Source organism: Zootoca vivipara, chromosome 14, assembly GCF_965207765.1.
Source record: "Zootoca vivipara chromosome 14, rZooViv2.hap1.1, whole genome shotgun sequence".
NCBI classification, from domain to species: domain Eukaryota; kingdom Metazoa; phylum Chordata; class Lepidosauria; order Squamata; family Lacertidae; genus Zootoca; species Zootoca vivipara.
Genome location: NC_142597.1, coordinates 7620136 through 7642660, shown reverse-complemented (window position 1 = coordinate 7642660; position 22525 = coordinate 7620136). Strand labels below are relative to the sequence as shown.

Here is a 22525-nt window from a genome sequence, read left to right as displayed (position 1 = left end):
AGCTCAGACATCCCCAAACTTCGGCCCTCCAGACGTTTTGGACTACAATTCCCATCTTCCCCGACCATTGGTCCTGTTAGCTAGGGATCATGGGAGTTGTAGGCCAAAACATCTGGATGGCTGCAGTTTGGGGATGCCTGTGCTAGCTGGTCAAAAACCCTTCTGAGAATTTGAGCCCGTTGGTTCAGGGCCAACCCTTTGGAGAAAAAGTAAGCAAACACATACTATCTTCTACGTCAGGAGTGGGGAGGTTTTGGCTCTCCCAATGTTGCTTGCTTAACTACAACTTCCATCAGCCCTAGGAAGCACAGCCAATTACCAGGGATGATGGAAGCTGTAGTTCAGTTAACACCTGGAGGGTCAGAGGACTCTCCTCCCTTGTTCTATGAGATGGCCCTTCAAGTGTTTATTAATGGCTCTCATATTGCCTCTTAATAATATTGTCCAGAGAGTAGGGAAAATATACTCAACTTCTTCACCCCTTTCTCAGAGGACTTGATATCCAAGACATCTTTGTCACCTTGCTTTGAACATGGTCCAGCTCAACAATATCCTTGTTAAACCCCAGAACTGGACACAGTACCCTAGCAGACATATGAGCAAATCAGACTATTACTTCCAGAAATCTGGATATTAGCTTTCTGTTGATGCAACAGAATTGTACAGCGGTACCTCTGGTTGCAACGCGGGTGGCACTGTGGTCTAAACCACAGAGCCTAGGGCTTGCTGATCAGAAGGTTGGTGGTTCGAATCCCTGCGATGGGGTGTGCTCCCATTGCTCGGTCCCTGCTCCTGCCAACCTAGCAGTTCAAAAGCATGTCAAAGTGCAAGTACATAAATAGGTACCGCTCTGGCGGGAAGGTAAACGGCGTTTCCATGCACTGCTCTGGTTCGCCAGAAGCGGCTTAGTCATGCTGGCCACGTGACCCGGAAGCTGTATGCCGGCTCCCTCAGCCAATAAAGTGAGATGAGCGCCACAACCCCAGAGTCGCCCGCGACTGGACCTAACAGTCAGGGGTCCCTTTACCTTTACCTCCGGTTGCAGACAGGATCCATTCCAGAGGTCCGGTTGGATCCCGCAGCTTCTGCAACCTGAGGACTGCTTCTGCGCATGCGCGCATGGCGAAACCCCATCAAATGCTTCTGGGTTTGCAGTTTTTGCATCCCGAAGTTTACATAACCAGAGGGTTACGTAACCGGAGGTACTACTGTATTAGCCTTTTTAGATACTGCACAACACTGTGGGATCACATTTAGTTTCTGGTCTACTAAAATCCCTGAATCTTTTGCATTTTTACCAGGCATCACCCATCTTGTATACGAGTGCCTTATTCCTCCTAACTAATGCAGAATTTTACATTCAGCTCTGTCCCCTGCAAATCTGATAAAGATCCCCTACAGTCCTTTGTCCAACTCATTGATAAAGGTGTCAAATAACAGAACAGGACAGAACCCCACACATCACTTCTTTCCAGATGAACAAGGAGTCATTGATGGGCACCCTTTGGGTACAGTCTGTCAGGCAGCTACAAATCCACCCAACACTAGCATCATCTAGCCCACATTTTACCAATCCGTCAACAAGAATATCATGGGGAATCTTGTTGAAATCAAGATATGCTACTAGGAAGATAACAAAACATTAACAGATAAAGAACATGATTTTCTCACAGTAAAGTTCCATACATCACTACAAGCCTGGAGTCCATAGTCTGCAATGACCTGATAAAAGCAGGATTGACTCAACACTGAAAAAGTGCACATTTGACATTTAGAATAAATTACCCACATTCTATATAATAAGTTAATGTTGCTAAGACTCAGGTTTTCATAGTCTAGATTTTTCAGGGCTGGGATCAAGGGAAGGAAATGTGGAAAACCAGGATGTATGTGCAGTGAGGGTGGGGAAACACTTAGTTACAGCCTATAGCAGGAATGGGGAGTCTGTGGCACCTCCAGATGTTGCTGGAATCTCCTCTGCCCTGGCCAGAATGCTGAATGGTCAGGAATAGTGGCCAATGTAGTCCAACATCTGAAGAGCTACAAGTTCCCCACCTGTCTAAAATGAGGAATATATTGAAGCCCTGCCCACCTAAAGGCCACATGGGGCACTGTTTAATTTTCTAAGTGGACAAGAGATAAAAAGCTTCTATGCTTTTTTCCCTAGCTCTAGGGACACAATTGCCTTTTTCAGAATAGAAGCTTCAGTTCTCAGGGCGCCAGGCTGCATCTCTGTGCACCCATCCTCTGGAATATGCACAAAGTTAAATCCAGCCAAGGAAAAGCTGGTCTGCACAGCACAGAACCTGCTTTTGCAAGAGGTCAAAGGAGCAGATACTTCTGAGTGGCAGAGGGGCAAACTGGGCTTATCTGCTGCAGCAAACAAAAGCAGAGAGAGTCCTCTGGTACCAAAAATGGTATCAAATGCATCATGGCAAGAACTTTCATTCATTAGTCCATTGCATCATAACATGCATTAGCTGCAACTCTGCCCCAAAATTTTCTTGCTCTGCTCTCAACTGCAATCCTAAAGACACTCACTGGTGGGTAAACACCTGTGAACTGGGAGGGACTTACTTCTAAGTAGACATGCTCGAGGTTCAACTGACAGGCTCTCATATGTATATATGAGAGAGGACTATAGAAACATAGGAAGCTGCCTTATACCAAGTCAGATCATTGGGTCCCTCTAGGGTGGCTTCCCAGGGTTTCAGGCAGGTGCTGTTTCCCAGCTGCACCTGGAGACACTAGGAGTTGATCCTGGCACCTTCTGCATGCAACGAATATGCTCTCCAACTAAGCTGCATGCCGCTTCCCCGAGAACCATACACCCCACCGGCCAAGGGTAACATTTCATGCATCTGATGGAGGAAGTGGGCTCAGATCCACAAATGCTTCCGCTACCACACACTTTTAGGCTTGCTAGGTTTCTGAACAAAAAAGCCAGCCGACCTGTGGGGGGAATGTACAGGTTGAACGAAGAAAGCCTGGAGGTAGCTGAAAGGGCAGAAAACCGATCAGGGACCCTGTCTATGCTAAAGAAGATAAAGAAGAGGTCACCAAATTTTCAGGGCCCAGTGGGCTCATCTGAATTTTTTACAATGTGCCATCAACTCTAGTCCCAATAAGGTTGTCACTGGGCGTGGTATAGCACAAAAGGGCAGAGAAAGAGACAAGACCCCAAAATTGTGTTGGCGTGCCTTCTTTCATCCATGAGGGGGGAAAGGCATCTATGCTCTCAGCAGCTCTCCTCCATTCAGAATAAATGGGACTGAGGGTGTCCCACTCTGCTGGTCAATAAAACCTGGGTCATGTTTAAGGGAGTGGTGTTCATGTAGGAGAGGCACCCTGGCTGGGATGGAGCTCTGATGATCTGTGTGGAGGCGAGCTGCAGGTGATGGTTTTGCCTTACAGCAAAGGACTGGACCAGATTGCCTTTTGGCTTAGGGCAACTGCATTACTAAGAGTGGCATGGGCGGAGCTGGAAATGGGCCAGCTGCGAAGGGCCTGCTGTCCAGGGCCTGCTGTCTAGTTGGAGAGAATTGCCTCCAGAATTGCCATGCAATGTCCAGCACTGTTCCCTAGGTCCCTGTGCAAACAGATTGGAAGGCCAGAGCAGATCCCAAAGCCCCAACTGGACTGCCGGCATGGTGTGATCCAACTGCACTCCTCTTCCAGGCACAAAGTAACATAGAAGGCTGTGGCCTCCCTCCTTTTCCAGCACCCAGGACATGCAAGCGGGGATCCTGAGGTCTTTATACATCAAGGCTGAAACCAGAGACCGTCAGCTTTTGTCTTTCTGGGGCAGAGAACCTGGATTTGCGCTGCAGTGGCTGATGGCACTCGGGATCAGTCAGAGGAGGGTAATGCTGTCTGTAGCACAGGTAGGCAAATGCGAGGCCCATTCCTGAACCGACCAGCACATCTTGGGAAGAAAACACAAAGAGGAGAGAATACAAAGATTGTTTCAACTTGGGGCTGGCTAGCAACAGCACAGAACTCTGCTCCTATCCTCTCCATATGTAGGGAGCAGAGTAGGAAATTGCCTCATTCGAAGTTAGACTCCTGGTCCATCTAGCTCAGTATTCCTGACCCTGACTGGCAGTGGCTTTCCAGAGTTTCAGACCGGACATTCCCTCTCCATTGCCCGGGGTGGAACCTGGGACCCTCTGCATGCAAAGCAATGTTCTTCCTTCCTCATAGGGGAAGTTCGGACCATTTGTTCATCTAACCCAGAATTGTTGACTCTGACCGGCAGAAGCTCTACAAGGCTTCAAGCGGAGAGAGGTCACTCCTATCACCTGCTACCTGCCTTTTAAACTGGAAATACCAGTGACTGAACAGGGAACGTTCTGCATACAAAGCCATGTGCTCTGCCACTGCCCTATGCTCCCTCTCCAAATGAGTGGATGTTAAAAATACAAGATGGCATCATGCTTGCTCAGATATGCAGCTCATCTAACTGGGTGCCAGAAGGGAAAACCCAGAAGTCTAGCAGTGGCAAGAGCAAGTGGTTGCTGCTCTAAGGACCAGTGCCATAGTTTGCTTCTCACCTCCTCCCTCCCAATCACTTTTCCCTGTGTGCTGATGGGTAAGCCTGAAGGCAGGGACCAAGGGATTCCTCATATTTATTAGCTGTTTTTTCCCAGAGGAATATGCAGAGTAAAAATCCTGTAATGGGCAGAAGGGGATTCAGCCCTCGATCCTGATCCAAACCCTGGCTTGGACGCAGGCATGCACTTAAGTAGGGAGTACAGCCAACCTCCACCCATTACTCCAGGGTTGGGGATCCTGAAGCCTTCCAGGGGTTGCTGGACTATAACTCCCATCCTCCTTGACTACTGCCCGTGTTGGCTACGGCTAATGGGAATTGTAGTCAAGCAACATCACAGGCTAGCCACAGGAAGACAGCCACTTGCTATCTTCGTGGCATGTGCCTCGCTTCTCCACCAACGTCTCACTCACCTTGCCAGTGATGTTTGTAATCACAGGTGCGGGATAAAGCAATGAGCATCGCCACAAAGAGGGGCGCCAAGAAGGCACAGAGGCGCCAGGACTGCCCACGCCCGCCAGGCGCAAAGCAGTGGAGCTTCCCTGCGATGTAGAACGAGCCAAAGGCGAGGCCGGCAAAGGCAACTGGAAGAGAGGAATGATCACTGTAAGACCCAGCAGGGCAAACAGACCCTGCTAACATTAGCGACAGATTCATAGACACCTGAGGAACTAATAGTCCCTAACAGGGAGACCAATTCCCAGCAGCTCGTCAGCATGACCAATGGTCAAGCACGATGGAAGTTGGAGTCTGTGGATAAATTCTCTATACAGTGGTACCTCTACTTACTAATTTAATGCGTTCCAAATGCACATTCATAAGTAGAAAAAAATTGTAAGTCAAATCCCATAGGAATGCATTGGGAGAAAAAATTAAGTAGAAGCAACCCTATCTAAAAATTCGTAAGTAGAAAAAATCCTATCTAAACTGCATCCAAGATGGCGGACGGAGCTCCATTCGTAAGTAGAGTTATTCGTAAGTAGAGGTACCACTGTATATGGTTTGTTTTGTTCCATGTTTTGAAGGAAGAAACATTCTGTTACTGCAAAGGGCTGTGGTGACAGGTTCTAACAGAGGAAACATGATCACTTTAAGATTTTACTAGGCAGGGCCTGGATCAGGTATATTGGTCTGGGTGGCAGGAGACAGGAGATTGGCTGCAGGTTCTGGCCAGCTGAGAGTTCCCTGTCAGCGAGGGAGACGGTTAAGTTGTTCCAGTTGCAGAGAAGGGAGAAAGGGGTGGGTGAGGGCAGCGAGAGGAATAAGGACAGAGAATAGTGGAAGGGGAAACTGAGGCCTGTACTTTAATAAGCATGTTGTATGGGGTGGGGGTGGACATCAAGCAAAGGAGCATTCTTTGGGGTTTGCGGGGTGGAGATTGGGCAAAGGAGCAGACGACAGAGCAGATTCTGGACATTGCATTGGGGTGTGTGTGTGGAGATCAGGCGAAGCAGCAGTATTTGGGTATTGTGTGGGTGGAGGGTTGGAGACTGGACCTACGTGACCTAGGAGTAGTCTTTAGATAATATGAACATGTCATTCTTAGGAAGAATAGCAGCAATTAAGATGAATATCTTACCTAAAATGTTATTCTTATTTCAAACTATACCTGTGGTGAAGGGTACAAGACAATTTCAAGAATGGCAAAAGATTTTGTCAAGATTCCTCTGGCAGGGGAAAAAACCTAGAATAAAACATAAAATCTTGGTAGACAGAAAAGAAAGAGGTGGTTTCTCCCTGCCAGATTTAAGACTTTATTATGAAGCGTCTTGTTTGTGCTGGATTAAAGAGTGGATAACGCTAAAAAATACTGACCTGCTAGATTTGGAAGGTTTTAACAACAGATTTGGGTGGCATGCATATTTATGCTATGACAAAAAGAAGTCTCATACTGGGTTTACTAATCATGTGATAAGAAGATCTCTGTATGAGGTGTGGGAAAGAAATAAAATGCTGTTAGAGACCAAAAAACCATGGTGGGTTTCACCAGCAGAGGTATTAACAGTGAAGAAAGTAAATATGGAGGGGAGGTGGGCCACTTATGAGGAAATCCTGATAAGGACTGATAAAGGATGGAGACTTAAACCCTATGAAGAAATTAAAGGAGTTTTAACAGGATGGATACAATACCATCAAATAAATGATGTTCTTAGGGAAGACAGGAAAATTGGATTTGAGGACAAAAGGTCCAAATTCCAAATAGAAGTGCTAGAAGGCAAAACAAAGCTTCTGTCAAAAATGTATAACTTGTTATTAGAATGGTATACGAAAGATGAGTTGACAAAAGAAGTGATGATTAAGTGGGCAAAAGATTTTGGGCACAATATTGACTATGACGCGTGGTTGAAATTATGGACTCAAACTTTGAGATTTACAGCATGTACTGCTTTGAAAGAAAATGTGTATAAGATGATGTATAGATGGTATTTAACACCAGTTAAATTAGCCAAAATGTATAGAATGAGTGACAAAACTTGCTGGAAATGTAAAGAGAGAGATGGTGAATTTTATCATATGTGGTGGACATGCGATAAGGTAAAAAGATTTTGGGAGATGTTATATAATGAGTTGAAAAAGATGTTTAAATATACTTTCCCAAAAAAACCCGAAGCATTTTTATTAGGAATAATGGGAGGAGAGATTAGAAAAGAAGATCAAGTATTGTTTATGTATGCGACAACCGCGGCTAGGACTTTGTTAGCCCAAAAATGGAAACTACAAGAACTTCCAACGATTGAGGAGTGGCAGATTAAAATGATGGACTATGCTGAACTCGCAAGGATGACTTGCAAGATCCGCGACCAGGGGGAGACAAGGTTTCAAAAAGACTGGAGTAAATATGTGGAGTATATTGAGAAAAACTGTAGATCTTTAAAATCACTTGCAGGATTGAAATAAATCCTACGAATTGACCAAACAGTCAAAAAGGAACTGCAAAAATGTAGTCAATAAGAAACCCGCATGAAGGGAGGGGGGGAAGTCGTAGCTCGGCAGAGTAAAATGTTAGATGAAAATTTATAATGTTTTGTATAAAAGAATGTTTTTTTTTCTTTAATTGGTTAAATTGTAAATTCAATAAAAATTTATTTATTTATTTTTTTAAAAAAGGAGTAGTCTTTAGAGATCACGATGTGGGGGTGGAGATGGGGCAGAGGAGCCGTCATGCGGATTTATAATGCTGTAAGTGTATCATGTGGATGTAGCCACCAAAAAGTCTCTCTGCAGATGCTCCCTGGAGAGATCTGTGCATGGCTGACTTGAACTCACCCTGCATTCATCCCATCTCCCCATCTGGTGCTTCCCATCCCCGGCTGCATCCCCCAAACGAGACAGCTTGCGCACTCACAAGAGGAATGTCCACTGGGGAAGCTCTTGCGCCCCTCGGTCACTATTTGAGCGTCCCCCGTGCACAGCAGCTGAAGGGTTTCCCGGCCATCTGGGAAGCAGCGGTAGAAGAAATCCGGTCGAGGCCTGGAGTGAGGACGAGACGCAAAACGATAAGTGTGGAGAGGAAGGCGAAATCTAACGCTGTGTTCCACAACCTGACCATGCAGCTCCTCTTGCACACTCCACAACTACTGGTCCTTCCATAACCCATCCTGGCGTCTTGCAAGTAACGGCCTTTGCTTGGCTGAAAATGGCTCTGGAGAAGGCAGCAGCAGAGGACATAAATGCCAAATCCCAACTCCTATCACCTCCAGCCAGCATGGACCATGCTGAGAGGATGAGAGCTGGAGTCCAGCAACGTCTAGGAGACCCCTGCCCAGTCTGCACCCCCAGCCCTGCCTTTTCATTCTCTAGTCTCTAGGCAGTAGCCTAGAAGCAGCTAAGAAAGAACGATGAAGGAATAGAAGGTGAATGGGATTTCAGGAGCCACGTTTACTAGGAAACAACCTGCCTGGCTTACCCATAGAGCAGAACTAGGTGACAAGTGATAGCAGAATCCCGAGGTGGCTTGCTGGATTGTTAAGATTCCAGATCAGTGGTGGAGGAAAATCATGGATTGTATCCAATGTCAGCCATGTAGTCAGAGTAGACCCATTGGGTCATATTCAACTAATTTCTACTCAGAGTAGACCCATCTAAATCCAGAGTTGGAACTAAGTTGGCCTGTCTATCCATTCCAATAGGCCTACTCAATGTGTCTGGCTGCAAACCAGAAGGTTTGAGGTTTGGGCCCACCCAGGGATAGCCGTGGAAAGAATTTCTGCATTGCAGGGGTTTGGACTAGAGGGTCCTTTCCAACTCTACAATTCTCTGATTCTATAGTCTGGGTAGAAATTAGTTGGATACAACCCCCCCCCCCTTTTAATACTCCCCTATGGAATTGGTGGTGGTGGGAATGTCCCTGCAAGTAGAAAACTAGCAGAACAGGCCTTGTGCTGTGCTGCAAGCTTTCTGCTCAATATGAACCACCATGGTACCACTTCTCATAATGAAAGATGGCATTATATACTGTGTATATATGTGCAGAAAGAGTTTTAATGAATAGATAAATACATAAATTGTGCCATGTTCTCTAGCACTGGGGAACTATTCCACATTTGGGATGAGCATTCAAAAATGGCAGAGACAAACCCACTGCAGTCTGAAATGTTACTCTCCACTCTGCCACTCTCAGGATATTTATGCAATCTCATTCTGCATCACAAACAACCCGATCCAGCCTTCTGCAACCAGCAGTCAAAATGCAAAAATACACTCTCTACAGAAAGGACTAGAAAAAACACACACACAGAGAGAGAGAAACAGGATCTCACCTGCCCACGGCCAGCTTCACAGCATTGGTAAAGACACCATTCAGGGTAAGGGCCAGGCTGGCAGCTGGAAGAAAAAAGAGCGCAGAACCCATCGTTTTCATCATCTTTACTGATTCAACCCTAGGCAGGCTCTTTGTCAGAAATGTTGTGGCAAGAGGGCTGTCTTAAGGGGGAGAATAATTGCAAAGGTAAAACACTATCGTGGAATTCAAAGCCATGCTCTTCCCATCATTCCATCTGCACAAGCATTGCAGTTTGTCAGAGAGAGAGAGAGAGAGGAATGGATGGGGGTGGGAGGGGAAGCCCCACTGCACAAGTTTTAGCTCAAGGCTTCCAGTGATGGGGCTGGTAAGATGAATCCCACCCAAGAAGCTCAATATGTTTAATAGTGGTTGAACTGTACTCTGTAGAAATAAAGGAATATTTTATTTTGCAACATTAAAAAAGAAACTGGTCTTGCAAGTTATTCCAGTGTCTTAGCACCCCAGCCAGAAAGCTAGAACAGATGAGTACTGGATGGTTTATCTGAACATTCGAATAAGTTCTAAGTTTATACATGATCCTTCTTTCGGTCCATTAATGTATTCTTGCATTTTCTGCTGTGGAGGGGGTAAGTTGGACTCTGTTAGTTTACAAGTGGGTCTGGAGACTTGCTAAATCAGACTAAGATCCCCTCACATCTAGCATCCTATTTCTGCCCATCCAGATGTCTAAGGGAACTCATGAAGCAGGATATGAGCCCTGCAGCACTCTCCTGGCCCAGAAACTAGTCCTGGGTTTGACACTGCAGGCAATACAAGGTCCTTGTGACTAGCAGCCACAGACAGCTTTATCCGCTGTGAATTTGTATAGCCCCCCTTTCAAAGCTGTTCAAGTTGGTGGCCATTGCTACATCTTGTGGGAGCGAATTCTATAGTTCAACTGCGGTGTGCAAAGATGTATTCACCTAAGCAGGCTTCCCGTGTATCCTCTTGGTCAGCGTTCATGAAGAATTTGGCCAGGAGAATCAAGATCAGGGGAGACAAAAAGGAAATGAACTGGAACGAGATGGGAAGAGACAAGAAATAGAGTCAGCCATGCTGCAAGAGCAACAACAAAACTATAGGGTTGTATTCAGCATTAGAACGGACCCATTGAAAATAATGGACAGGCCTAAATTATGCTCAATAAGTTCACAGGGTCTACTCTGCGTAGATCTTCGTTGGATACAACCTATCAAGGAAAAAGGTGCTTGCCGCCCACAATTTTTGTAAGTACTATATTAAAATTTATGCTGCCTGATAAATCAAGCGATAGCAGTTCATTTTAATCAATTACACATTGCAATCATAGTTGATATCCAGTATTAACTAAATTAGGTAAAGGGACCCCTGGCCATTAGGTCCAGTTGTGACTGACTCTGGGGTTGCGGTGCTCATCTCGTGTTATTGGCCAAGGGAGCCGGCTTACAGCTTCCAGGTCATGTGGCCAGCATGACAATGCTGCTTCTGGTGAACCAGAGCAGCACATGGAAACTAAATTACTAAGGTATTTGAGGCTCTCCAGCTTGTAGGAGATCCTTGGAGTAGAGGGATTCTTTAGTTGTGATCCTGCATTGCAGGGGGTTGGTCTGGATGACCCCTGAGGTCTCTCCCAATGCTACAATCCCATGGTTCCACGGAGTGTTTTGGAACCTATCTCCCATCCACAACAAGCAACATGGCCAATGGTCAGGGATGTAATCAAGCGACTTTGGGAGGAAAAGACCTCGTACGTCATCGAGTCCAGTTAGGAAGAGTTCCTAGATTAATTTCGGGCCATGTGCATGAAAGCTCATACCAATGACAAACTTAGTTGGTCCCTAAGGTGTTACTGGAAGGAATTTTTAAATTTTGTTTCGACTACGGCAGACCAACGCGGCTACCTACCTGTAACTAGATTAAGACTGTAATCCCATGTCCAAGGGGACTAAGAGAAACTCCCATCAGTCCCAGTCAGCATGGCCAATGCACAGGGATGGTGATGGTTATTAATTTATTATTATTTGTGCTTTTCAGGTTTATACATTTCACTAATTTTACAATCATTTTAACATTTCAAAACTCGACTTCCTTCCCCCTCTCTCTGCGGTTCCTTAAATGTATTTTTAACATCTTCTGCATATCCAAAGTAACTTAATTTGCTAATTTATTCATCTACTTTAAATATATACTCTTATATAATGACAGGTTATTACAATAATCCTGCCAACGTTCTTTTTTAAAAAAATAATTTTTATTGATTTTTTTTTATAAAGACAAAACATACAAAACATATACAATAAACTCTGTCCCTTCCTTTTCCCTCCACTCACAAGACCGCTTCTGCCACCAGTGATACCCATGGGCATTGGGAAACAAAGGGGTCCATTTTAAGCTGGGTTTGACCTCCCCCCTCCCTCCTCATCCCCCCCCCTGCCACTGAGAGGACAGAGGCGGAGGATCTCTGAGGTTTGGCTTATCCCCCAGCTAATTCTTCAATGTAACTCAACAACAAAACCACAAATAGAAAAAAAAGAAAAAACATGAAAAAAGGAAAAAAGAAAAAGAAAAACATATAAATTCCAAATCTTATTTTCTTAACAGTTTGTTTGCGGCTTCCACGATTCTCTTCCTCCTGGGTTTCCTAACTTCTTTAATTAATTATGGCGGGTTTTCTATTCTAATTCGAAATCTTATTCTTATTATATTAACTTAATCCTCCTCCTTCTTCATGCTGCCCCCCTCCGAGTCCCCTCCTGCCACTAGGGTAACCCGAGGGGTTCAGCAGTCAAAAGGTTCCATTTTTGTGCCTGGGTTTCCCTCCACCCCTCCCCCTCCCCTCAAAGCACCCCCTGCCACTGGATGCCAAGAGTAAAGAGAGGGAGACAGGCAGTTCTCTACCCAAACACCTCTCTGATCACCAAAAATGTTAAAAACAAACTCTAACATATTTCCTCAGCCATTCTTCTGCTCCCTCCTTCTTATCTGTTTACAATAAATCTGTAAATATTCAATAAACCATTTCCATTCTTTTATTTAAAAAAGTTTGTTACCTTGATTTCTTTTTCTTATTCCCCGGGCCTTAGTTTGCCTACCCATGGTTTAGGTAGTCCTGTCCCTATAATTCCCAACAGAAAAGCTTCTGGTGATGATTATTAAATTTAATAAAATGGTGATGGTGATGATGATAGGAATTGCAACCCACAACATCTGGAGGGCATCCCAATGAATAACCCTTACATAGATGTGTGTTTCACGTACCACACACTGGAGACAAATCTGAAGCAGCATCTGCCTGCAAAGGACACATAACTACAAGCACAGCCTAAACTGCACCAAGACGGCTGGCATGAATGAATACTTACAAACATGGGCTTAGCGGGTACATGGTCGGACTCCACATAGGGGTTTTTATAGAGCCACATTTCTTCTGGCTGTATGACACGCTGGAAAGGAGGCAGCAGCTCAGTGAACCTAGAGAAGAAGCACAACCCAAGGACTAAAGGCTCGTTTGCACAATACGCTGAACACAGGTATGAGCAGCCTCCACGCACGTGTTAAGTGTGTGAAAGAGTGTGCGGCTGTTCACGTGTACAACCCTTGTCCCACGCAGACTGTGCACCCCTTGAATGTAATGTGTGAACACCTCTTGCGTGTTGGTGATTTTAAAGAAAAAGCAGAAGGCCGGTACTGGGGTTTCCTCCCAATCTGATCACAGGGAGATCTGAGCAACAAGAATGATGCAACCATTTCCAGCAGGCATTTTCAAAGCGGTCTACAGTTATCACTTGAAATATCAGTTCAAATCGTTTTCATAAAGCAACCAAAATTCCAAATAAACACAAACAATACAAGAGCTCCAGCCATATGAGGAACAGGCAGCCAGTCACTGAGCTGACGACCATTTGGCTCCCTGCGCGCAGAGGACTGGATTCATGGAACGCCAATCCAGGTAGGATGCGTATGGAGAGGGAGGAGAGGAAAAACCAAATGGCTCTAGCGTGGCAGAGGTGCCCCAGCCCTGGAACACCCTCCTCCTCTAGGCATGGACAGCCATGAGTTTGTTGGGAGTTCACTGCCCTTTTGTTTTGCTGCAGGTTTGGTAAAACTGATTCTGAGTCTCTTGAGTCTGCCTCGTGGTTTTAGTATTGATATTGACATTGCCGACGTTTCACCATTATCTTAACTGTGCTCTGTGTTTTGGAATCAATGATTTTTTTAAAATACTGCTTTGAGGTCACCTGTGACGAAAGTCAGTGTGTAAGCACATTAAATAAACAAATGATAAATTTTAAGACGTGCTTTCCCCACTGTATGCACACACATATAAGGGACCCTGCCCCACCTCTGCCCTACACAGTGGTTGATAAGAGGGGCTTAACCTGTGCAAGCTCTAGAGCTGGATTTCTGCAGGTTATGAACTACAGATTTCAGCAGCCTGGAGGGTGCATTTATCTCATATAAGTGAGGAGAGAGGATGCCCTCTCAAGGCAGGGAGAGTGGCTACGATCCTAAGCAATGAATTTTGAGCAGGCTTGATATCCCTGATTGTGCAAAAACCTACAAGCTAGCATTGGACCGTTCAGCATTCTGATAAGACTGTGTGCACATGCACACATGATAAATTCCTATTTGCTACTTATTTGCTACTTTGTTGCAAAGGGTCTATATGATTTCCCCTTGAAGCTGTGAATTTTGTGTTTTCCAAGTCAGGAATGAGGAGAGTTGCTGAGTTCAACTCTGACCACCTCTAAGCCAGCACAGCCAATGGTCAGGAATGATGGGAACTGTAGTCAAAGAGCAACAGGAGAGTCACAGTTCACCTATCCCTATTCTAAGCGAAGAGCAATATTTTGTATATGTGAAAATGTTATTCTCTCATCACCCACTGTGGCTAATCCTTTGCTCTTAAAATTGGTGCATGCAATGAGATCAACCAAGTTAACATGGGCTCATCTTGGATATTCTTTGCAACAATTAACAATGATGATGATGATGGTTATAATAATTGCCTGCTTCACCATAAGGTCCCAGGTCCTACAACAATGTAGAAATACAAATTTAACACCAGTTAAAACAACTGAAATGAACAACAAGGGATACTTTTCATCTCTCCCACTGTTTTTGAAATTGAGTTTCAATACGTAAAATAGTGTTGGACCAGAGGCTTGAGGGTCATGTGAGGGTTAAAACATGTGCTTTGTCCTACCTCAAGGAAAAGCCCCCGGAGTCTGCTCTGCTCCACTGTAAAATAGCAACTCCCCTCTCCTTTCCCGTGGGCATGAATCAGAAATTGATTTTAAAAGTTGAGGCATTTGTGAGATCAACAGGGACACGGGGTTCATTTTCAACAGCCTAGCTCGAGAGAGAAGATGGGGCAGTAAAAGCCTGTGCTGTGAGAACGCAGCAGAATTATTTAAACAACATCATTACAAGTCAAAGCAGAACAGCCCTACCCCTACTTCTCTGGAGCCGAATCCAAAAAGAACACATCAGCCTTGGACTCCTGTCAGTCCAAATGTCAGACAAGCAGCGTCATCACTGGCAAAACATAGGAGCAGCTACTCCTCTCATTGTGTCAACGCAAGGAGTGGGGGGAACGTCAGCTGACCAGGTGCCGCCAGCAGGTCTTGCCATATCAGCTGCTCGCCACTGGCATTTCCTGGGGAGTTGTTGCCAGTCAGGGTAGAAAACACTAAGCCAGGCATCCCCAAACTTCGGCCCTCCAGATGTTTTGGACTACAATTCCCATCATTCCTGACCACTGGTCCTGTTAGCTAGGGATCATGGGAGTTGTAGGCCAAAACATCTGGAGGGTCGCAGTTTGGGGATGCCTGCACTAAGCTAAATCGAGCTATGGTCTGACTCAGTATAAGGCTGCTTCCTGCAGACCCCTGTGTTATACCCACTGCAGAGGAACCATGTGGAAAGGGGTGTGTCAGAGAGAGCCTCTGATTTTCCATGCACTGGGGAAGTATCAAGCACAGCAGGAGTGAGAGCCAGGAGTGTGTTGTAGACCTAAGGAGGCTTTTCCTGAATACTAGTATGGTGTCCACCTTGAAGGCAGAAGGTCCCAGGTTCAATCCCCATCATCTCCAGCCAGAGACTCCTGCCTGAAACCCAGGGGAGCTGCTGCCAGTCAGGGTAGGCAAACTGAGCAAGATGGACCAATGGCCCCATTCTGCAGAAGGCAGCTTCCTGTTTCTAGTCTTTCCAGACCCTTATGTTAGGAAACCTGCACTAGAGGCACGTAGACCTAGATATGAAGGAGGACATCGTCTGGGGCCCTTGGCCCATACAATGCACGCCGCGCAGCAGGGCACGGTGGATTTTCTTTTCAGCTCCTGCGAGCCACACAATATGCACAAGGCAGATACCGACGACCAGACGTGCCAGGGTGTCCTCCGGGGCCCGCATATCGCATACCACCCCATGCCCCAAACACGGCACCGACAGGCCTGGCTCTCACATCCTTAGGCGCAGGAGGGCGGAGGGAGGCGCCTCTCTTGCGCATCGCCCAGCTTGACGGAAAGCCGGGCGAATTGCCTTCTGCTGCACCGCCGCGTTGCTTTAAAAAGGAAGCTCACTGCTGCTGCGTGCATTGCGGCAGAGAGAGAGAGAGCGCGATTTCCCCTCATCCTCTTTCCCAGGGATGCCAGGCCCGCGCCTTGCACGCCTTCCTCGCCACCCCGCCCGGGGAACGCGGCGCAGAGACCCCCCCCCCCAATCTCGGCCCGCTTTTCCACTCACAGGAAGAGTCCCAGCAGCGCGGCGCGCACCCCCACTTCCAGCAGCAGCAGCGCCAGCCCCGCCCGGGGGACCCGCCGCATCTCCGCTCGTGCGGCCCCGGGAGCCACGCGCCGCCCTCCTGCCTGGCGAAGCTCCGCCCCCTCGCGGAGCGGGACCGGGGGAGGCGAGGCGGGGGAGGGGTCTCCTCCTCCTCTTCCTCCTCTCGCTCTGGAGGGAGGAGAAGGGGGCGGGGCGCGCAGGGAAAACGGACCGCGGAACTTACTTCCGAGTAAGCCCAGCCGCACTCTTCCGGCAAGACGGAAAGGGGCGGCGCGGGGCACGATGCTCCTTGCGGTTGCTGCTGCTGCAGCTGCAAAACCCCATGCAGTTTCATGGGCGTAGCCAGGATCTAGGTGGGCGCGGGGCAGGCTTTACGTTAGGGGGAGCAGAACCTCACATAGTTAAGTGTTTTGTATTGATTTAATTGATTTGGAGGGAGCTGCCCATGGGCGTAGCCAGGATTTGTTGGGGGGGGCAGGTTTTGAGAAACCTCAGATTTATATTGATTTTTATTGATTGGGGGCAGCTGCCCCCCCCCCCCGGCTACACCCATGTGCCGTTTCTCGCTGCATCAGCAAAAGCCTTGGGTCCAGATTGCGCAACTTTGTTGTCTTGCGCTCTGCGCTGGTGGTGGCAACCAGGCGCAACTCGTGCTGCGTCTAGACAGGGCAGGACCACCCATAAGTCTTACCCACCCATCGTCTAGGGGTGCTGGGCGCCGGGCTCTCAGGGGCACCAGGCCGAGAGTCCGGGGCCGAGAGTTGGTCCTTCTGGACAAAAAAAACAGCCTGGGTTGGGGGGCCACGACAGGCAAAAGCTTTCCAAGGGGTCAAAGAGCTGCTGCTATCAAATTCAGTGTTGACACACTTTGATCAGACTCTCCCAGTAGTGCTGGCTTGCGACGCTTCCCCCTATGGGGTAGGCGTGGTACTGGGCCACCAACCATCGGATGGTAGAGAAGTCCTAGTGGCGTACTTCTCTCAAACCCTCACACCAGCTGAACGCAACTATTCCCAGATAAAGAGGGTTTAGCAGTAGTGAAAGGAGTGAAAAAAATTCATGATTTTCTTTATGGTCGGCCTTTCACTATAGTAACAGACCACAAGCCTCTCTTGGGACTCCTAGCCCTGCATCGACAGACACCCCAGACACTCTCTCCTAGAGTTTTACGTTGGTCCATTTTCTTGGCTGGCTACCAATACTCGATACGGCACCGCCCCGGAAAAGCCATGGGGCATGCTGATGCTCTCAGCTGTTTACCACTGCCAGAAAGCGGGCCAGATCCTGCTCCAGCTCATCAGATATTGAGACTGAAGGACTTACCGGATAAGCCCTTGCATGTCAAAGACGTTGCTGCTGCAACAGCGAAGGACAGGTTGTTGGCCCGTGTTGCGGAGGGGGTGGGGAGGGGGTGGGCCAGGAAGCCAGGACCAGAATTTGCAGCTTATACGGCCCACAAGGACAAACTATCCTCTCACAGGGGGTGTTTACTGTGGGGTAGCTGGGTCATAGTCCCCCTCCTGCTCAGGAGAAAGGTCTTAGAAGGCCTGCACGTGTCTCACCCGGGAATAGTCCGGATGAAGGCACTGGCCCGAAGTTACGTATGGTGGCCGGGCATAGATGCCGAGATTGAAGGATGGGTCAAACATTGTGAACCCTTTCAGGTCTCGCGGCTGGATCCACCCAAGGCACCAGTGCAGTCCTGGGAATCCACACAGTCTCCATGGTCCAGGTTGCACATAGACTTTGCAGGTCCTTTCCAGGGCCAATTGTTCCTCATAGTGGTAGACTCCCAGTCTAAGTGGCTCAAGGTTCCGCCGACCTCAACCACATCCAGTCGAGCCACCATAAACACACTCGGGAAGCTATTCGCAACTCACGGTTTACCTGACACCCTGGTGAGTGATAACGGCGCCGCTTTTACTTCAGCAGAATTCCAATAATTTGTTTCGAAGAATGGAATCTGCCACGTTAGGTCTGCTCCCTTCCATCCGGCCACGAACAGTCAAGCTTGGTTTGCATGGTTCGCACTACTAAGGAGGCGTTGAGACGGACCGTACGGGGAGACTGGACCCTCCGTCTAACCGAGCTTTTGCTGGCCCAACTTGTCACCCCTAGCACTACAACTGGTCGTAGCCCAGCAGAGTTGTTAATGGGAAGGAGGCTCATGACTCTCCTGGATTGCATACATCCCGACAGGGCCTTGGAGCAGCGACCATCCACTGTGGAGCAGAAGGCACCTAGGGGTTTTGCCTCAGGGGATCTGGTATATGCCCGCGACTATGGGTCGGGTCAAGGATGGGTTCCAGGCACCCTAGGCCAATGTACTGGCCCGTTTTCTTATGAGGTGGTGCTAGAAGGGGGACTGGTTTGGAAAAGGCATCTTGACCAGATAAGGGCCAGGGCATTTTCCAAACCAGAGCAATCAGCGGAGTCACAGGACGAGGTAATAGTGCTAGCTGGTGACTTGGTGAGTGGAGCAGGTGGAAAAACAGAGGGTTTGCAGGCAACCGAGACACCCCAGCAGAGTGACCTCGGGCCAGAGTCCTCGGCTGACCCGGGACCACTTACTCCAGCAGAACCGCCCCAGCCGGCCACACCCCGTGGAAAACAGGTACTGGGGGAACTTCCCCAGGACCCTGCACAGATACAGGAGCCGCGACGGTCACAGCGAGAACGGAAATGACCAACACACTTAAAAGACTTTTATTGTTAATGATGTTTGGAATTTGGGGGGAAGGGGTGTTGTGTACCTAGTCATATTGGAGCTATTCTTCCTCCGCACAGGGTCCGCCTCCTGGCTGGCGTGACCCGACCAATCGCCAAGCGGAGGTGAACACTCCAATCAGAAGCCGACAGTTAGTCTAGTTCTGGCAGTTGGCCAGGGACTGTCAGTTGAGCTTAGGCAGGCACACACGCCACATGGGGTTCTTCAGAGTGCTGTTCTACTCTGGTGTTTGTTAATAAAAGGAATGTTGGAAACGGAACGGACTCAGCCTCTTTCTAGATGTGGATTTAACCAGTTGAGACCAGGGAAGAGCCCACCCGTCGGTCGGAGTGCTGCGCTTCGAGTTTGGGGGGGCGACCGAGTCAGCAAGATGCTGAGGCAGCCAGCCAGCTCTCCCCTCCTGCGTGCCTGGGACTGGGCACCTGGGGGGGGGGGCAAGCAGGTGGATCTTTGCACCTCAGCGCCGCATATGCTTAAGACAGTTCTGCCCATAAGGCAAGGTGAGGCCACTGCCTCGGTCAGGGGCAGCAGATTTGGATCTCTGTCCCCACCCACCCTTGTGTTCCAGATGTAGACCTTGGGTTACCCCATCTTCCCTGGAGGCAGAGGCCCCAACTATGGGCTGAGCCCCCCCCCCTAGCCTTGAGGGGCTTGGCCTCATCAGGCCTCTCTGCAGTGGCGGGACTCAGCCTCTTCCCATTGCGTGCATGTGCATCATTCATGCACGTGATGTCACACACACATGTCACCCCCTTCCAAAGCTAGGCAGAACCAGGCGCCTGCGGCAGGGAAGCGGAACTGCCGTTTTGTGGAAGAGAAGATGAAGAGCCTTTTTAGTACATAGGTTTTCAAATATTTGAATGGTTGTTACGAATAAGATTGAGTGGGTTTGTTCATTTGCACCTAGGAATTGTAGTTCAGCTATCACAGAGTTACTTTCCCCAGAACCCTTAACAAACTACAGTTCCCTGGATTCTTTGGGGGCAAGCAATGTGGAGACAGCCCTAGCCTAGGAAACTGGACTACAACAGTATGGGTCCATGGGGTGGCACTGTGCGTCAGTCAGCTTCCTCCTCCTTAGTCTCAGTGTCCTCATGGGCACCAACAACTGCTGCTTCCGGCTTCTAAAATCACATGATTCTCCATGTGAGAGCAAGTAGTCCTTCAGCTATTCTGCTCTTAGGCAAGTTGATCAGAAATTTTGCAGGGCTTCTGCACTTGGGAGGTATCAATGGGTTCTTAATGCAGTTGCAACCCTATTTAAAAAAACTGGGGAACTCCAGATGTTTTGCAGGAGGCATTCAAGCACATCTAAGCATGTGCAGTTAAAGTGGGTGAACCTATACAGCAGACTCACTTTTTAAAAGAAAATGGAAAAAGGATGGGCAAATGCACTGAAAAGTGTGGGGTGAACATATGATTAGTGGGAAGATGTATAAACACCACAGATACAGATCAAGAGGAATACCCGTTGTCGTATATGGCAGGCCAAATACTCAGTAAATACCAGATATAGTCTAACCAGCATGTAACCGGGAGGAATGATCACTAAACAGGTTTTTCTGGAGGAACTCTACCACGGGGGCATGGCCTTAGATCAGGAGTGTAGGGGCAAATTCAGATGTGCATTGTTCCTTCACACTCACAGGACAAATCCTGCACAGCCAGCCACCCTTCTAAGATTATCCAACCTTCTAAAGGCATGCAATAATCTTATAATTAGACAATAATTATTAGCAATGCATTGCAAAGTTCAGTGCAGATGTCCACGTGCTGCTTTTAAGCTAAATCTGCTATTTTCTGTAGTAATGATTGGGCAAATTGTTTGGTGTGCTCCAATATCTTCTTTCGGAATGCTTTAAGTTGTGTGTTCCTTGACGCTTCTCCTGAAGCTAATGTACCGGTGAGGGCTTCTCACTCAGTGGTTAAAAAGTTCTCCTTTCATGCCGGTCTGATGGCTCTAGGATGCTGGAAACAGGGCCCCTGCTACAGAAATAGAAATGGGACTTTAACCCCATCCCGCAACCCTGTGGCCACTACACCTCAGCCTTGGATTATATGTAAAAGGAACAAGCCATACATCATTAGACACTGTTCTAGAGGCAACTTCCCAAAGGTCCATTTCAACCACATTTGCTTTGCTCGTTGCTTTAAGACATACACTGCTTTCCATCTCTGCTCAAGGTCTGGAAAATATTACATGTTCTTTTTTTTGGCAGTGATGAAATAAACAGCAATTCACTCTGGACTTGGTGGCTGCTTAATTTCGTTGCGAAGCAATTATGGAGGCTAATGGATTCCTTGCAGGATCTGTGCTGTTAACGCCAGTGTTTGAGGCTTAGCTTCCTGTCTGTTTTACCATATAAGAAAAAAATCCTACCAGATTTCATCATGCTTAATTATTAAAGTAGCCCTTTGGGATGCCAGTTAGGATTTTGGACCTGACTTTGTGTAAGTGCTTCTCTTGGTGTTGATTAGAAAAGCTGACTCTGCCAAAGAACCTCCAGCACAAATTGCTACTCTTCTCTAACAGTCTGCACATGGGATTGATGCTTACACTGAAGACAACTTACTTCCCCATCTTTTGCAGGTTAGGTCAGAATGAGGCCCCACTGAATCCTTTCCTCCCTGGAAAGGGTGCGTAGAATGGCAACCTTACAGAGCTGCCCTGCCCCTTTCTTCCCAAGCACATTGTCATTTGAGTTGAGTCTCTCTTCCACCTGTTAAATTTTAAGAGGGTCTGTTTCTGTTTGCTTTGGGGCAGGAAGCTTTGCAGCACCTGTGGCTTTGCTGAAGAGGTACGAAGCTCCCTTCCTTTTTTTATTCGGAAACTTTGTACTTGTCTTATTATGTAAGATGACTTTTCTATGTGGTATCTGAAGAAGTGTGCATGCACACGAAAGCTTATACCCAGAACAAACTTAGTTGGTCTCTTAAGGTGCTACTGGACAATTTTTTATGTATTTCGACTATGTGGTATGGTTACTGGCCAACCCAATCTCTGCTGAGCAGTGCCTGAGATACCAAGGGTATTGGCACTTAACTAGGGTTTAATCCATGGGTAGGCAAATTAAGGCTCGGAGGTAGGATGTGGCGCAATAGCTTTCTAAATCCTGGTGGACAACGTCAAAGTCGGCCTCAGATTTAGTCACTTCTTAATATTTTTGGTATTTGATTCTTCTCTCATCTTGTTTCTACCTGCAGCAGACCTAAATGTGTCACCCACTCTCAGCTTAAAGAGCTTCAAACTTAAGCAAATGAGAGGTGATTTGGTAAATGACATGGTTCTTTTTTGTTTGCAGATATTTCATCGTATTTAATGACATCTCACTTCTTTGGTGTTGGCGCTATTTTGTTTTGTGTTCCATCCTTTTTAATTTTTTATTCTGCCTAAAGCTGGAAGTGGCCTAGGTCTCTCTGGACAAATGAAACCGAGTGTCCCTGATCCTTGTTCTTGCTGGCCAGGGCTGGGAGCAGCACACAGACACTCAAAGGCTTGGCCAGCATTCTCTGTAAAACGGACTGCAAACACACACACAAACAAACACACAAACACACACACACAAACAGACACAAATACACAAACACAGCATGTCCCAGAACCTTTTGCTATTTGCAGTGTTTCTGAAATGCAGAAAATTTGAAAAGCACTGTATACAGTAGTCTGCAGCAAAATAAGCACTCCAGCATAAGTGTG

At 47.4% G+C, this 22525-nt stretch overlaps 1 protein-coding gene across 1 annotated transcript; it reads right to left on the bottom strand.

The window, feature by feature from the left end:
• Positions 1 to 1471: 1471 nt before the first annotated feature.
• Positions 1472 to 16332, bottom strand: PLPP5 (phospholipid phosphatase 5). Its single transcript, XM_035140142.3, has 7 exons — positions 16062 to 16332; positions 12677 to 12785; positions 10259 to 10349; positions 9313 to 9376; positions 7899 to 8023; positions 4966 to 5136; positions 1472 to 3925 (listed from the first exon to the last, which is right to left on the bottom strand). Exons 1-7 carry the CDS (start codon positions 16139 to 16141, stop codon positions 3756 to 3758), a joined length of 810 nt encoding a protein of 269 aa, XP_034996033.1. The 5' UTR covers positions 16142 to 16332; the 3' UTR covers positions 1472 to 3755.
• Positions 16333 to 22525: the final 6193 nt, after the last annotated feature.

Bases quoted from the DNA above. Each gene is read 5' to 3' on its own strand.
- PLPP5 (XM_035140142.3), bottom strand. From the start codon at position 16,141: ATGCGGCGGGTCCCCCGGGCGGGGCTGGCGCTGCTGCTGCTGGAAGTG. The intron at 8,024-9,312 runs GTGAGATCCTGT...TCCTCACTCCAG, and splicing joins GTGAAGCTGGCCGTGGGCAG to GCCTCGACCGGATTTCTTCT. The intron at 3,926-4,965 runs GTGAGTGAGACG...TTTCTTCCCAAG, and splicing joins TTACAAACATCACTGGCAAG to ATGTGCTGGTCGGTTCAGGA.